Here is a 13,982-nt window from a genome sequence, read left to right on the forward strand (position 1 = left end):
ATAAAAAATAATATAAAGAAACATAAAAAATATAGATATAAAATATAGATCTGAAGACAGATACCATTTAAAAAATAACTTCTTCCCTGAGTACACTGATCAGCAATGAAATGTGTAATGGCTTCAATTAGTGCATGGTGGCAACGCTGTAGAATTAGTGTGTGTTGATGCGATGATGACCTTAACTTAGTGCGCTTGCTGCCCATTTGTCCCAGGAGATCTCTTCGACATGTTGCTGCCCATGCTGACCATCTATCAGGAGTACGTGAGAAATCACCACTACAGTCTCCAGGTATTGGCAGAATGTAAGCAGAGGGAGAAATTTGTCGCAATCCTCAGAAGACTCGAAGAAAAGTCCAGCCTTCAGGGGAGAACGCTGGAAACCTTCCTAACGTACCCAATGCATCAGGTAAGTATGACTCCATCTCACTGTCTGTCGGTAGCCTTCGAGATTGCAAATCTTTTCTCTGAAAATTTAAATTGTTCCACTCTTTGACAAACCTATTATTGATAACGTAGGAGATATCTAACAAAATAATCAATTGTAACAACATAACATTATACACAAACGTTTTTAACATAACAATGAATCAGATAAGTAGACAATCATTTAATAAATATTTTTCGTTGATAAGTGCTGTTGTTTGTATTGCCACTTGCCAATGCTAACAAGTCTGCTTGGGAAACCAAGCAAATTTAATGCAGAGGGTGCGTTTCTTGTTTTTCAGTGGCGCGATATATGGCCAAGAATACGATTTCAGCCACACATACACTTCCCAATCTGTTTTGCAGGACAAACCCATTCATACATCCATTCATCCAAAGATCGTAATTTTTACCTCGACTAGAGAATGCTCAATCTCCAGTTCAGTACCCTGAGAGGTATTGATTTGTTATGGAAACTTAAGGAACTTTGTGACCCCCGCATATTTAAGTTGCACCAGTCTCTATTTTATACACGGGGTTTCTTCGGCCGTGGGTATTCAATCTCCTGTTCTCACGAACACGAGTCCAACGTCTTACCAACCAGACTATCTCGGTCCGTCTATAAGTGTGCAATATAGTATTGAAAAATTCAACCCAGAATTTTCAACTTTGAGATATTTTAATATGGCTCATTTTTCTAACATACCGAATGTTTACAATTTAAAAAATCCTGAATAAAATTACTGTTAAGAGTCCTGGCACCCTGAGTGCAGAATCCGTCCAATCTATTTTTACCGTAAAATGTTATTCCATAATTTTTACAGTGATGTTTATTTAATTACAGAGAGCCAGTGATTTTATAATGAATATTACTGTCAAATTTACGGTATATCAGATTTTTTTGTTGTTCAAAATTTGACGTAAAAATGCATTTTACCTTAAAAAAACTGGCTTGTATTTTTACAGTAATTTGATCCGGAATTCATTACAGGGTAGCTGAAAACGCGTTCTTTGTTCGGGATCAAAAAAATCAATAAATCAGGACTGAACAATACTACAGAACCTTACACATACAATACGGATGCTGCACTTCAGGTGACAGTACTTACTACCGTAATTTGAACAAGAATTTTTTACCGTGTAGAACTTAGAATCTATCTAGCAAAACAATCATTTATAAACTATCCTACTAAGATGAGTATTCTCTTATTTATTCACTGTACTTATTTTACATGCGTGAACAACATTATTACAAAATTGTATCCCCAAGTTGCGACAGTATTATCCGATCTCTAGACTTAAATATTATTCAATTTTCCAGCATGCCAAGCATTCATAACAAACTAACCAACAAAAGAATCAATCCTAACGTTTCTTCACTCCGAAACATTCCTAACAGTTAACAAAAACTTGAAAAAGTTTAAGCTCCTAAAAGTAGCTTCAGTAGTTTGATATTTAAATCTCAAAAGCTTTAAACGGTTTTAAACACCTTAAAATTAATTCAGAAACTAAAATTATTCTTAATTTCAAAGCTCTTACAATTTCAAGCAGTTTTAAATTCCTGTAAATCGTTTCATTAATGACAAACAATTTTAAACTCATAGAAATAGCTTTATTAATATGAAGAAGTTTCTTTTCTCTTAGAATTGGCTTCAGTAGCTCGACAACTAAAGCTTCAACTGAGTGAAAAAATTTAAACTACTATAGATGGCTTCAATAATAAGTTTTAGATTCTTATAAATGTATATAAAGGTTGATGTATTAGCTTCAATGCTTGAAGAAATTTCACCCCCTCCCCTCATAAATGACGTAAGCATTTTAAAGAAATTTGAAATTTCCATGAAAAACTTCAGATTGACATTACTTTTTATGAAACTAATATTGTAGAGAAAATTTTCAAGCTGTTCAGAGACACAATTCATAATTGAAATTTTTAAATAGTTCCTTTAGTATTCGGAATAATTTTTGAAAGTAGAAAACTTTGTTTAATATCAGTATCAAATCTATACATTCATATATTGGTAAGAATGTTAGCATTATAATAGAGTTGTTGAAATGTTGACTATTGTAACACGAAATTATGATACGTGATTAGAGATTGAGGATTTAAATAAACTAAAGTAATCATAAAAAACATGAACATGAAATTGTATAAACTTAAGCATGTAGCTTAAATTGTGGATTTATGACTATAGTATGATATTTTTAATCATTTTTACAAGAACAAGAATTCATTTCCCTGAAATCTCTTATTTATTACATCTAAAATATTTACATCATTACATAAAAATATTTATATTATTTCCGTCTAAAAAGTATACAATTAAATATAAGATAAAATATTCAAATCATGACTTAAACACATACATACGGAGTTTGAAACTTCTTTTATTGGCTAATTAGCTATATTTCCGTTTCGTTTAAAAAATATGCAATCAAACTCATCCTTTAAAATAAATATTTATGAACTTTCCAAACAGTCTACACTTTAGTAGATGAACGTTGCTTGTTTCATACAATTAAATAAGATTGTAACAGATTTTGTTCTTTAGGGTATATTCTGCCTATGTATTACAATAATAATTAGGTGTCGTTTCTTTTTATTTAGGTACCACGCTACATTATCACACTTCATGAACTTTTAGCTCACACGCCGCACAATCATGTAGAGAGAAAATCACTAGAAAATGCTCGCGCCAAACTAGAAGAACTATCTAGAGTAAGATCATTATTATTGATAATGAAAAAAATACGTATTGATTTTTTAATGTTATGTTTTTTAATATTTTAAAAAAAGGACAATTGAATATTTTTTTTAGTTCTTTTTTTAAAAAAATAATCCATTTAGATTTCGCTAAAACCTACTAGAAAAAGCAAGCTTGTTTCTGTAGAATTTTATTATAGTAGAAAAAAATATAATCTTGAATGTCTTGTCAATATTTATAAAATATTTCCCTAAGTGTACTTTTCAACAAGACGGACTTCATAGCTTGTATTAAGAAGTCCTTCCTGTATGTCTGTGAAATAATTTTTATAAATATTATTCATTTTATAATTATTATTCGTTTTAGGATTATTATTTATTTGAAAACTGTTGAAGGAATCGAAGTGATTCTTTTTCATTAACTTAGGCTTGAAAAACTTGTGAAATTTGATTTTTTTTACCTATTAAATTATTCAAATTGAACTACCTTTCTATTGCATCGATTGTAATTGAAGTACTTTCTGTCAACGTTTCATTAAATATTTAAATGAAATGATGATTCAATTATTTTTTATTTATATATTCTAAAATAATATTTATGTTTTCAAAAAAATTCTTATGTTTTAAACTAATATTAAATAAAATGTTTTATATAAAAATGTTTTATTAGTCTTACAGTTAAAATTTTTACTTTGCTAGAAATTTTAGACTACATAAGTATATATGATTTAACAAAGTCTATGTAATACAGAAAAATTATGCATTTTATTTCTTTGTGGAATTGGGGATTGATAAATTAAAAATTAGAAACTTTTTTTTTTGCAAAAAAAGTTTAATTAAAAAAATTAAGAACGATATTTTTCAACTTTAGTACAATGTTAAAAAGGGTTTCACGAAATTGAGCAAAAGAATTATGAGTTTGAAAACCCCATGTATTCGAAACTGAAGCAATGCTTACTCAGTTTTGATAAAAATGTATAATCTCAGAAGTGATGTTGAATTAGGGAAGATTCAAAACTAGGATCTCTAGGATTCAGAATGATCTAACCACTATAGTTACACAACCTAGTCCAGATTGAGTTCAGAAGCTTTTTATAGTGGCAGCTGCAATGACAATGACATATCATGACATGCATTCTATTCGCTGTAAAGTTCTTAGGATACAGCGAAATAATCAAAAAGTAAAATTAAAATTACTGAATTAGCTATTTAGACTATATTATCTAAATTGCAATACTTTGTACCATTAAAATTGGAAACTAGTATTGCTACGACCGGTACGTAAAGCTTCCTAACTTATCCTAAAGATTGGTGCTTAGGTTAGAGCACCCTACTACACTACTACGACACTGAGGTACAAGGTTCGAATCCTACCGGCAGCCAACGAACATTTTCTTCGCACATTTCTTACGCCACATCACATTTGAGACTAGGCATATAGCTCAATATGCTGTTTCAATTTTGAATACAAGTGGTTTTCAAATTCGATTATTATTTGTTTTTAAACTATTTTGACACATTTTTTGCTCAATTTTGGAAGAAAAAATTATTTTTTGCAGTGTGCAGTTTATGCAAGTTAAAACATGCTTATTAATTTTAAAAAAATTTTAACTTTCGATCGTGTAAAAACTGATTGATATGCATAACATAACAAAATAAACTCACAACGTGATTCACGTAACATAAACGTGATAAAATTTATGATGACGATATTTATACCTCCAGTCTGAATCGGATTTATGCACAAGTGCATTCACCGTAAATACCTAAAACACGTACACATGTTTCAGCATAAGGCTCTTGGGTACTAAATTAACCGAATGGCTTTTGCTTCACTGCACTTCGGGCAAAAAAAAAAGAAAGAAAACATGGGAAATATCCTAAGTTTTTTAAATGTCTAGTTGATAGTCCAATTAAAGTGGATTGATTTCTCAAATAAAAATGTCTGAATTAAATTTATAATAATAATGAAGAAAATGGACCTCACATTGCATCATTACGTGGACAAATTAGTAATAACATTACTGTTTATTTTATCCAAATCATATTTTTGGTTAATGGATCCAAAATATACGGTATATTAAACCATTCATTTCGTAATTTTACCGTCCATGTGGTAACGGTTGACGGGAAATTCTGGTTTTCAAAATTATAGTTTTTATAACTACACATTTAGTAACAAATACCCCAGTGAAAAGTAAATTTAACCGAATAAATGGGTTTTATGCCATGGTCTATGGTATAATGATGAAAGTACCAAATTTTACCACTCATCAAATTTTTTCATACATTATAAAACTATATTCCATTTCTTAATCATTACCGAAGGGCTTAGGTACACATTACCGAGCCGGAAACACTATAACTTTTACTATATTCTTATAGTTTTCATCAAAATTCTTTCTCAATATATCTATCAAGTAAAGATTTTTTTTCTGTGAGAAAGCTTCAATAATTTCCTCTCATAATGTTTAAAAATGTATTGTATTAAAAATGAAGGTAATTTTTTTGTTCTTTTTTTTAGCAAATGCACGATGAAGTAAGTGAAACCGAAAATATTCGAAAAAACCTAGCGACTGAAAGAATGATCGCTGGTGGTTGTGATATTTTATTGGATGTCAATCAAGTTTTTGTTAGACAAGGTAAATATTTACTTTTTAAAACAATTATTTTTATTAAATTCGAGTATAATATTTGTGTGTTTCATTAAAATTTATGAACTCAAAGTCGATAGAAGTTTTTACTCGCAAATATAGAAGTTTACAGAAAAGCTTAAGGGTCAAAACAATATGAAATTCCGTTTTCATAAATGGGAAATATTTATTCATAATTTTGAAAAAAAAAAATTCAAAATTTTTGTAGCATTTAGTAATTTACCAAGATTCGAATTTAATCATCCCCAAATACATTATTTCAGAAGTCATTCTTTTTTTAAATATCAACGGTTTGTTCATATGGTCCAAAAACATTTTGAAATTTGAAAAAAAAAAAAAGATTTTTAAACATTTTTTTTTTCAAATTTATAGCAGTTTAATTTTAAAAAAGGAACATATGATCTAGATTTTGAAACTTTTATTTTATAAATAGTACAGTAAAGTAATAAGCTCAAATGACGTCAGACATCTGGCAAGAGCTGTGGTGGCTCAGGGGATAGAGCACTCGCCTTCCAATAAGGTGAACCGGTTTCGAATTCCAGCAATGGCTGGTCGCTACGAGTTCTGCTCCAGGCTCACATTAACTACAGTGCTGACATAAAATATTCTCAATATAAGACAGATCATGGCTTTGATTCCCCTCACCTGTGGATGGTTTCGTGTTTTTACTCTCCATGTAACGCAAGTGCGGATTACTCTCTTGTCTTATGGATTGGGTTTCAAATTATAAGGCTTCGAGGTTGAAAATTTGTAGTCGTGAACTCAAAATTTGGGCGGCTATTCAACGCCGGTAATGAAACAAAATAAAATAAAACCATCTGGCATAAAAGTTCTACCAAAAATGTTTCAAATCTCCGTGTGTTAGGTTTTAGCAGAAAGAAGACAAAGCCTTACAGATTGCTATTTGAATTGCCTTTGATATAGTGTTTTAAGCTGAATAAAATGTTTTTTCCCAATGAATTGCATTAGTAATTTAGAAGCTGTAAGAATTTTAAGTGTAAAATGTACAAATTTGTACTGAACCTATTAATACATATAAAACAATTATCTATGAAAATGAAGTACTGATGCCTATGCATCTTGTTACGCTGAATTTATTAATACCCAATCTCCAGATAATATAAATAATAGCTCCGAAGTAGCAGGGAGTTTTATCTATAAAAAATACTATTTTCGACTGTTACTTTTTTTAAACAGGAATTATTCTTTGAAGTTATTCCTTTTATCGACTACAATTTAATTTAATTCAAGTAAGCGTAAAATATTTATCTAAAACAATGTATCATTTTTTAATTAGCTACTAGGACTAACGAATAAGCTATAAATATTTACTGGAAATGAACAAAATATAAATATTTACATTTCAAAAATAGTTCTTTTTACATATAAAATTTCTGCAAATCTCTAATCAATGGGTACTATTGTAAAGAACTTCATCTCATTTAATTCTGTGTAAAATAAATGAATAAAATAAAAAATCATCGGAAACAATATCTTCTTTTTCCACATCGCAACATAACATTTAAGTTATTTTTAACCGTTTTCAATATTTCTTTCTTAATTGCAATATTTAAGTTTCTTCCTTAATTAAACTCCATTCCATCAAAATATGACGCGTTATGCAGATCATTACGCATCAGTATTTACTAATGTAATGTTATATATCGCAATATCTTACTAATTACAAGGACGAGGATTCTTAGCAGTTTCTTGATGGATTGAAATTTCTTAATTCAGATGAAAGCTAAAAATAAAACTTTTATTGCACCATACGAATATTCAGAAGTATTACAATCAGTTTCTAATTAAAAAATATGTATTTTTAGTTGCAGTCATTTTATCAGTAAATAATTTTTAAAATTTGAGTTTTTTAGATAAATGAAAAAATAGCTAGGAAATAAAATTTATAAAACTTTAATAAATCAGAATATTGTGCATAAACAGTATAAATATGCATCTTATATGTATTTAGAAAACTATCAAAAAATTTTGTGAACAAAAGTATTTAATCTTTTTACGTTACAATAAGGAACTACCGTGAAGTTCTAAAATGTTTAAAAACATTTTCGTAATTTAAATGTAAGAATTTATTGCTTCTCTTATACTTAGATCACTTTCGCGAAATAATAATTGTAAAAGTAAAAGTATTCTTTAAACACCATTGCCAAATTTTTAAATAAAAGGCATTGAATATTTATTCTCATATTTCGAAAATTTGGTTTAAGTTAATAAATCTTTTTATGTTTTTTTTAAATTTTTTTTCTAAATTATTTTATACTGCCCGAAGAAAAAAAATCTATTAAAATTAATGTTCTGTATACTAATGGCATTTCTAGTAAAAATAATAATTCTGGTAGATAAAACTGAAATATACGGTGCTTAAACTATTCATTTAGTAACTTTTCAATTACTATTATAAAGGTTTACTGGAAATCTGGTTTTCCAAAGGATAGTTCTTATTACCAAATTTCTAGTAAATGATACAAAACTGGAAAGTAAATTTAACCGAATAAATTGCTTCTATGTCATGCTCTAAGATATCATGGTAAAACTACCCAAATTTAATCATTATTCACAAAATTTTACTACATATTATAATATCCCTTTTTATTGTTAATTTTATCAAAATAATTACCAAAGCGCTTCGGCAAATATTACCAAGCCTTTTGGCGTTCGGAACCACCGTAAGTTTTACCACATTCTGATAGTATTAACCATACTTTCTTTTTTAACTTGAAATGCTTAGGTGTCTGCTTAGGTGAGAACAATTCGGTGAATTTTAAACTTTATTGTAAAATTTTAAACTCTGCTCGCAATAACTAAGACCGAGACCACAAAACTAACTATAATGAATTGAACTTGCGGAAATAATATTTACTTTAGTTTCTTTTTAGGTGCTTTAGGTGCATACCTTCATTTTTAATTTTTTTAAAAATGTTCTCTAGCTTTCAGTTTCAATCAGAAAGTTAATTAGATGTATCTCAGTATAAAATGTGTATTAATCATGTTAATAATAATAAGTTCGAAATAATAAGTAATAAGTTAATTATGAAAATAATAAGTAATAAGTTAATTATGAAAATAATAAGTAATAAGTTAGTTATAACAGAAAAAATTCACTTATTTTCACAATTTTAACTCATGGGTATTATGTTTTTAAAAAACAGAATTGCAAGAAAAATAGAAAATTTATAAATTGGGAAAATATTTTCTCTTTTTAAACACAGCTATAAAATTTTTTTTTACTACTTACAAATATCAAAAGAGCCTGCATAACTAGATTCAATTATGATAATACTACCTAATACTCTTATAGACCATTGCATTTTACGGCATTACTAGAAATATATATTGATGCTGTAAACCTTTTATTAATACGTCATATTAACGTTATAAAATCTGTATCAACGGGTTATATTAACGCTATAAACAAGTTGTTACTACGATTGTTAGTTTTATTATTACAATGAGAATAAAAGTTCGCTCAAATCTACCAAAATATGGTAAAGTTGACCGTATTCCTTCCTCTATAGGAACCATAAGAAGCTCGGTAACTGTTGATAATGAAGCACTTTGGTATTGAATCTTGGTAAAATTAACAATCAAATAGGGTTTTAAAATAGGGTAAAAGTTTGGAATTTTATCATGATACCTTAGAGTATGGCATAAAAACCATTTATTTGGTTAAATTTACTTTTCAATTTTGTATTTACTAACTGTGTGGCAATGAGAATATAATTTTGAAAACCCAGAACTTACGGTTAAACCGTTACCATGTGTGCAGAAAAAATACCGAGGTTTTAATATCGTATATTTTTGTTTTATTTGCAGAATTTATTTTTACCAGAAATATCTTTACAATATAATAGGGTAATTTTACTAGAATTGTTTGCTCCATGTTGAAAAATATTATTGTTATAAACTTATAAGACCTGAACTACCACAAACATACATGTGTTGATATTAAAATGTTTTTATTCATTCTTTTAATAGAAAGAAATATGTCATTGTCTTAAACATGTAGAATATAAATTACTGCAAAAGCGTTATTACTAAAATAACGTTTTCTTATTAGAAGCATTTTATAATTTTACTTTATTTCAGGAAGCATTTAATTTCCATTTTTTACAGGTAGTGTTGTTCAGGTGTTAGGAAGCGAAAAATCCAAGTTACAGAGACCTCGAATGGGAAAACGGGAAACCGAAGTCGTACGGCAATGTTTCCTATTCACCAATCACATGTTACTCTGTACTCGTTCAACCAATGGGAAGCTTCATTTAATCGAGGTTAGAGCTCTATTCAAATTTTTTTTAAATTTTATAAGCCATTTTTGTTCCATCTTTCTTTTGCTTATGTAAGAATTTACAAGTATTAGATAACATTTCTCCTAATTGCATTTGTAAATAGTTTATTTTCTATGCTTTTACGCAAAGGGATTTAACAATTTTATGTTCATTTTAAGGTATTATTTAGTAATTTTGTTTTAAATAAATAAATTTTTCTGCCCTATTAAACAAAGCACACATATAACACGTACGGCAATTAATCAAAATAAAACATTGATACTCACAGACTCATTGTTGACAAAAAACACTGTTTCATAGAATATACAATTAAATACAATATTTTTCTTCGAAATATATGTATAAATTTATGAATAAGGTATATTTTTATAGGAGAAAAGTATCAAAAAATTTATCAGCAATTTTTTTATAAATACAACAATTTTCTAAATATTTTTGAAAGATTCAAAAAAAAAAATTTCATAAAATATACAATCAAATGCTATATTTTTCTTCAAAATACATGAGTTAGGTTTAATGTGTTATTATATTTTAATAGAAGGAGAATATAAGTAAATCTATTAAATTGTTTTCGTAAATAAAAATATTTTCAAGATATTTTTGATTTTATAATAGTAAATCAAAATGTGTTATGAACTAATTCTTGTAGTATTTTTTTTATAAATTAGCTGTTTTTCATAATTAAAATAGAAAATAGTAATTAAATAGCAAGTAATTCTAAAATAGATGCCTGCCGCAATTATATAACGTGATAGTTAATAATTTTATTTACTTTCCGTCATAAAGTATAATGTATTTTTTAGTGTTATATTGTTTAATTATTTCATTGTTCTCATAACTTTGAATGAATTGTTTAGCCATACCGTTTGTAATCTTTCTTTGAAACACTTTAGCTTTCTTGAATTATAACTTTGTTTTAGGCTAGCTGAAAATGTAATTAGGGTATAAATTTGTAATAACAATTTTTTAAAAAAAACTAAATAGAGCTTTGCTCTTAAATAGAATATGAAACAGTCAATAGAAATTTATTTTTTCCCAACGTATTTAGCTCTTAAAATAAAATTTCAATACTTTACTCAATCGACAGTCTACTAGTATTCCTTATTATGAATATTTTCAGTTTTCGAAGATCTTGATGTTTCTCAAAATTAAGAAGTTTCACATTGTAATGATTACAAATTATGAACTCAGTTATTCAGAGAGTAGTTCAAACAAGAATTGATTTTTAATAAAGATTCTTAGAAGAAAATATAAAATGTTGGTTAAATTCCGTCATTTCAAAAGTTAAATGAAGTATGAAGGAAATCGGTTTAATAGTTTTCGAGAAAATAATTATGAATAATGAATTCGAAATAATTCGGTTCAATGAGTTATTTAGAATTTTTTTCGTTTATTACTGCATATTTTTAAATCTTTTTTATGAAAAATAACTCAAAATACTTTATGTAACAATTGAACCAAATAATAATGAATTGTTTTTTTAATGATTATTATCTTTGAGTGTTAACTGGTGTAATGATTTTCTTTATTCTTACAATTAGTTTAGTTCCAGAGGTAAGAATACGAAGAAAAAAAAACGTAAAAATAATATTAACTGAATAAACCTTTACACCATTGTCCATTTTAAGCTATTAAAACTTTATTTTCTGATTTAAAACTGCTGTTTGTTAAAAAAAGAATGTGAGTTTTCTCAGAAAAAGCTCGCTGTAGGCCTCAATTTGAGCTAAATCTTATTAAATCCCGATTAATTGAATTTTAAAATAATCGTACATTTTTCGAAATATTTTATTTTATATTTCGGATTTTGTATTAAATTTTATTAAGGAGAGTTTGTTTTTGTTTAAACTAAAAAAGAACAATATTTATTAGTTTAAGGATTACGGATTTTATGCGATAAAAAGAACTCACTTTAACAAATAGAAAACTGGTACATATTTCAAATGTTTTGATTTATTTTGACTGTTGACTTCATCTGGAAAACCTTTAGAAATTAATCTTTCGTAGTTAAAATTTTTTTTAAAGATGTTCTTATTATTCCCTTATAAATTTCTCTTTGCTGGACGATCAGTTAATTAACTAATTCTAACTCTAATTTGGTAACAATTAAAGCCATTTAGGTCTTCGGCTTTTTAAAACTGGTAATTTGTTAAAGTCTTATTATACGAGCAAAAAATTTATGCCCTGCAAACTGGAATTTATTATTATGATTTTCTAAGTTTTATAATAAAAATAAATAGCCTATTTTAAAATTTAAAATATTTATAATAAACAGCCCAAGTTTAAAATACTTCTCTTTCGAATTTTAGTTTATTAATAAACGTAGACTTAAACTTTAACAAAAGCTGCTTTAAAAGTTATTCCCCACTTATTAATAATATGTTATTAAATGTGTGATTGCTAAATTTGAACTAACCATTTTAATTGATCTTTAAATATAAAAATATAACTTTAATTTTAGTTCATTTGCAAGAAATGATTTCTTAGTAAGAATTACAAGACCTTTCTGTTACAAAAGTTTTAATAACTATTGCCATGGTTTCCTAAATCCTATGTTTCTTACAAAGTATAGAATTACGCGTCGTTACTTTTGAGTAAGATTGAAAATTGTTAAAATTAGTTTTAAAAGTACGAAAAATAATATACACCTTCTGCCACATGAAGATATATTAAATTACTTAATTTGAATTTCACGGAAAAAGTCTTGTATCATTTTATTTCAACAAATGTTTGTCCACATTTATTCCCGGTTTTTTCCAGATATGTCAAAATTCTCTAAAGTATGTTTAGAGGATGGAATTTTAATTACAGTAAAATCTTTTTATAAAAAGTTAGTCTTTTTAAGATACAGAAAGGGGGATCACATTCAAAATATCAAATAAACAGCAAAAGCGCATTTTTTTTTAATTTGTAAAATAGAAATCACGTTATTATTACAAACATGGAATTATTTTAATGTAAAAGTGAAATTAAAACGTGTAAATGTATCAAAAATATGTTAATATAATTAAAAAACTATTTTTTACATAGTGTCAGGACTTTTTATGAAGAAAATCTAACAAGGTGGGCAAAAGCAGGGGAAATAATTGAATGGTGAAGCATGCAATGCAATATCACAAAAGTCTCTCTCAAGTTTTTTTCTTCTTTTTTTTCTTGTATTAAAATTTTTTAGAACAGAACGAGATTGGAGCTTGTTTGGAAGAGATTGTAAGTTGTTCTTGGATGAACTTTATGTTGTTTAATTAATGATTACTTAAAAATAAAACTTACCCGTTACTTTTTTGTTATTGCATTGCATGCAAGGCTGTTTAATTATTTCTCTTGCTTTTGTCCGCCTTGTTAGATTTTATTCTTAAAAAGCCGTGCTGTATAGCATATTCGTAAAAAATCCTATCTTGGATTTTTTTATCTTTTTTATAATTATCTAAAACTATTTTTCAGGTAAATGACTTAATAGTCTAAGTAATTAGTGTTATTTAGGAGTTAGCGTTTTAAAAACAGAACACTGAAACACCAATTGCTTATTGGTGTTATTCTTTTTACGAACATGTTAGGAATGATACGTTTTTAATATCCTGTTTGTGTAGACAAGTGACTATGACTTTATTTTCGTACTATGACATAACACTATGACTTTATTTTCGTACTTTTTTAGTTTTAAATTACATGTTTTAAACGTTTATTCTTTATGTATTCATGAACACAATATTTAATTGTATTGTATAAAAAACACATTACACTAATTTAAACTTTGGTTGTTGTTGTTTTTGTTTTGTTCCTTTTTATTTCCATTTTTATAAATTTATATTGATGATCTTTTGAATAATATTGTATTAATAATTGGAACTAAGATCAGCATCATTTTCTTCAGTGCTCTATCTGTTTATTGTGAAACTG

The 13,982-nt window shown here is 27.2% G+C and overlaps 1 protein-coding gene across 8 annotated transcripts in view; it reads left to right on the forward strand.

The window, feature by feature from the left end:
- Positions 1-13,982, forward strand: part of LOC107448889 (ras-specific guanine nucleotide-releasing factor 2) — a 366,035-nt gene that overhangs the window by 269,735 nt on the left and 82,318 nt on the right. For 4 of the 8 annotated variants that reach the window (XM_071184120.2, XM_043043791.3, XM_071184123.2 and 1 more), the window contains exons 8-11: positions 216-409; positions 3,035-3,145; positions 5,655-5,772; positions 9,916-10,070. In XM_071184120.2, coding sequence (XP_071040221.2) covers positions 216-409; positions 3,035-3,145; positions 5,655-5,772; positions 9,916-10,070 — 578 coding nt within the window. The remainder of the gene's footprint in view (positions 1-215; positions 410-3,034; positions 3,146-5,654; positions 5,773-9,915; positions 10,071-13,982) is intronic. The other 4 variants (XM_087153033.1, XM_087153034.1, XM_071184121.2 and 1 more) reach the window with 1 other exon arrangement.

The sequence above is a fragment of the Parasteatoda tepidariorum genome, chromosome 10 (assembly GCF_982258835.1).
Source record: "Parasteatoda tepidariorum strain Cologne lab strain chromosome 10, Ptep-v5.0, whole genome shotgun sequence".
Classification (NCBI taxonomy): domain Eukaryota; kingdom Metazoa; phylum Arthropoda; class Arachnida; order Araneae; family Theridiidae; genus Parasteatoda; species Parasteatoda tepidariorum.